Source organism: Terrapene carolina, unplaced genomic scaffold, assembly GCF_002925995.2.
Source record: "Terrapene carolina triunguis isolate 2854851 unplaced genomic scaffold, T_m_triunguis-2.0 Scaffold665, whole genome shotgun sequence".
In the NCBI taxonomy this organism is placed as follows: Eukaryota; Metazoa; Chordata; order Testudines; family Emydidae; genus Terrapene; species Terrapene triunguis.
The window spans coordinates 112,856-114,727 of record NW_020665016.1 but is presented as its reverse complement, the minus strand read 5'-3'; the positions used below and the strand labels follow the sequence as shown (position 1 = coordinate 114,727).

The following is a 1,872-nucleotide window of genomic DNA, read 5'->3' as shown; positions in this document are numbered from 1 at the left end:
CCCCGCGGCTCCTGGCTCCAGCCCTGGGGGGCTTGGGCTCTGGGGTTTAGCCGCAGGGCCCCGCGGACCCCTGCTGAGAACCGCTGCCTTATAGGGTGCTCTCTCCCCTCCCCCACGTCTCACCCTCCCCCCCGTTCCATTTTCAGGGTTCGTTCCCCCAAGGGGCCAGATGAGGAGCTCGATGGGGTGGATGAGAAATTCTTCCAGGTGTTGGAACAGCTCAACTCCCAGAAGTAGGGTCCTGGGTGTGGGGGGAGGGGGGCACGGGGGGGCTGGGGGTAGATGGGGAGACAAGGGTGCGGAGGGGAGAGGGAGGAGGGTCTGGGAGTAAATGCAGAAGAGGGGCTGGGGAATGGGGGTCTGGGGTATTGGGGAAGAGCATGGGGGAAGAAAGAGGGAGGGGTCCCAGGAAGCAGGTGGGATGTAAATGAAGGTGCCATGGGGGGCAGGACACAGGGGGTGAGGAATCAGGGCAGGGGAAAGGCAGAGGGGGAAGGGTGCGGGGGGGGAGGTAAGAGAGGAGCAGCGAGGAAGAGGAGGGGGGCAGAGCTGGGGTTGGGCAGTGGGGCCGGGGTACGTGTGTATGGGGGGGGGGGGGGTCCCAGATCCCGCCCACTCCCCTCTCTCCCCCCTGTTTCAGACAGTGGAAGAAGTCGGAGGATTTTAACCGCATCACCCTGTACTTCAAGGAGAAACTCATGGAGAAGGAGGTGAGCTGGGCTCCCCGGTGGGCGAGGGGGCACTGCTGGGGGGAAGCTCGCAGCCCCAGGGCGAGCAGGGCACCAACCCCCTGGAAACAGTTCATGGGTGTGACGGCTGACTCGGGACGTTCTGCTGCATGGGGCCCCCTGGTGGCCGCGGTCCCTCATTGCAGCTCTCTCTGTCTCACCATGTAGTATCGACTCTCCGCTCTGCCTGCCTTCAAGTACTACACAGCCTGCACCTTCCTGGTCTTCCTCTCCAACTTCCTCATCCAGATGCTGGTGGCCCACAAGTGAGGATGAGAGAGGGGTTGGGATCCCCTCGCCCCCTGACCCCAGCTCTGCTGGTACCCCTCAGTCCTGACCCGCAGCCTGGGCTCCCGCGCCCCCCACCATGGCACATGGATTTTATGAGACAACCTGAGTCATGTCCCAGCCCTGAGCCAAGGCTCAGCAGAGTCATAAATCATGCAACTGGTGCTGATGGGGCAGAAACGTCTCCTGAACTCCTCATCACCTGGGCTTCGCTCCCCGCTCCCCCCTCCACTGCTCTGCCAGTGCCCCTCACTCCCAACCCAGACCCCCTGCCAGCCCAGCCCTGGGCTCCCCCCTCCACAGCTCTGCCGGTGCCCCTCAGTCCCGACCCGCAGCCCCCTGATAGCCCAGCCCTGGGCTCCCCCCTCCACAGCTCTGCCAGTGCCCCTCAGTCCCAACCCGCAGTCCACTGCTATCCCAGCCTGGGGGTCCCTATTATTTCTAGTTTGCCTTCCGTTCTCCTCCAGGACCCCAGCTCTAGGAATCTCCTACGGCATCTCCTTCTTCCTCTTCATCCTCCTCCTCTTCATCTGCTTCGCTGGGAACCTGGCGGTAAGTGAGATGGGCAGGTCACTGCTGTGGGGAAGCTCACAGCTCCAGAGTTGCTCTTGTATTCCCCCCCCCCAACATGCCCCAGCTAGGGGAAGCTCTCGTCCCTGCAACCCCTGGCTGGGGGCAATCTAACCTTCCCCTCCCCCCACCCGCACCCTGCCATCTGCCTGCTCTCCCAGAAGTGCTTCCAGAAAGGCCCCAAGATGCTGTACTGGGTGCCCTCCCTCTCCACGGCCGTCTGCACCCAGCCCTGGCTCCGGGTCACCCTGGGCGTCACCACCATCCTGGTCGTCCTCACCATGGC

At 63.7% G+C, this 1,872-nt stretch overlaps 1 protein-coding gene across 1 annotated transcript in view; it reads left to right on the top strand.

Annotated features, from left to right (window-relative positions):
• The first annotated feature begins 138 nt into the window (after positions 1-138).
• The window catches only part of LOC112112825 (adenylate cyclase type 4-like), a 10,482-nt gene continuing 8,748 nt past the window's right edge, over positions 139-1,872 (top strand). Inside the window, exons 1-5 of the mRNA XM_026659715.2 lie at positions 139-233; positions 641-710; positions 897-994; positions 1,484-1,568; positions 1,748-1,872. Coding sequence (XP_026515500.1) covers positions 699-710; positions 897-994; positions 1,484-1,568; positions 1,748-1,872 — 320 coding nt within the window. The 5' untranslated portion in view covers positions 139-233; positions 641-698. The remainder of the gene's footprint in view (positions 234-640; positions 711-896; positions 995-1,483; positions 1,569-1,747) is intronic.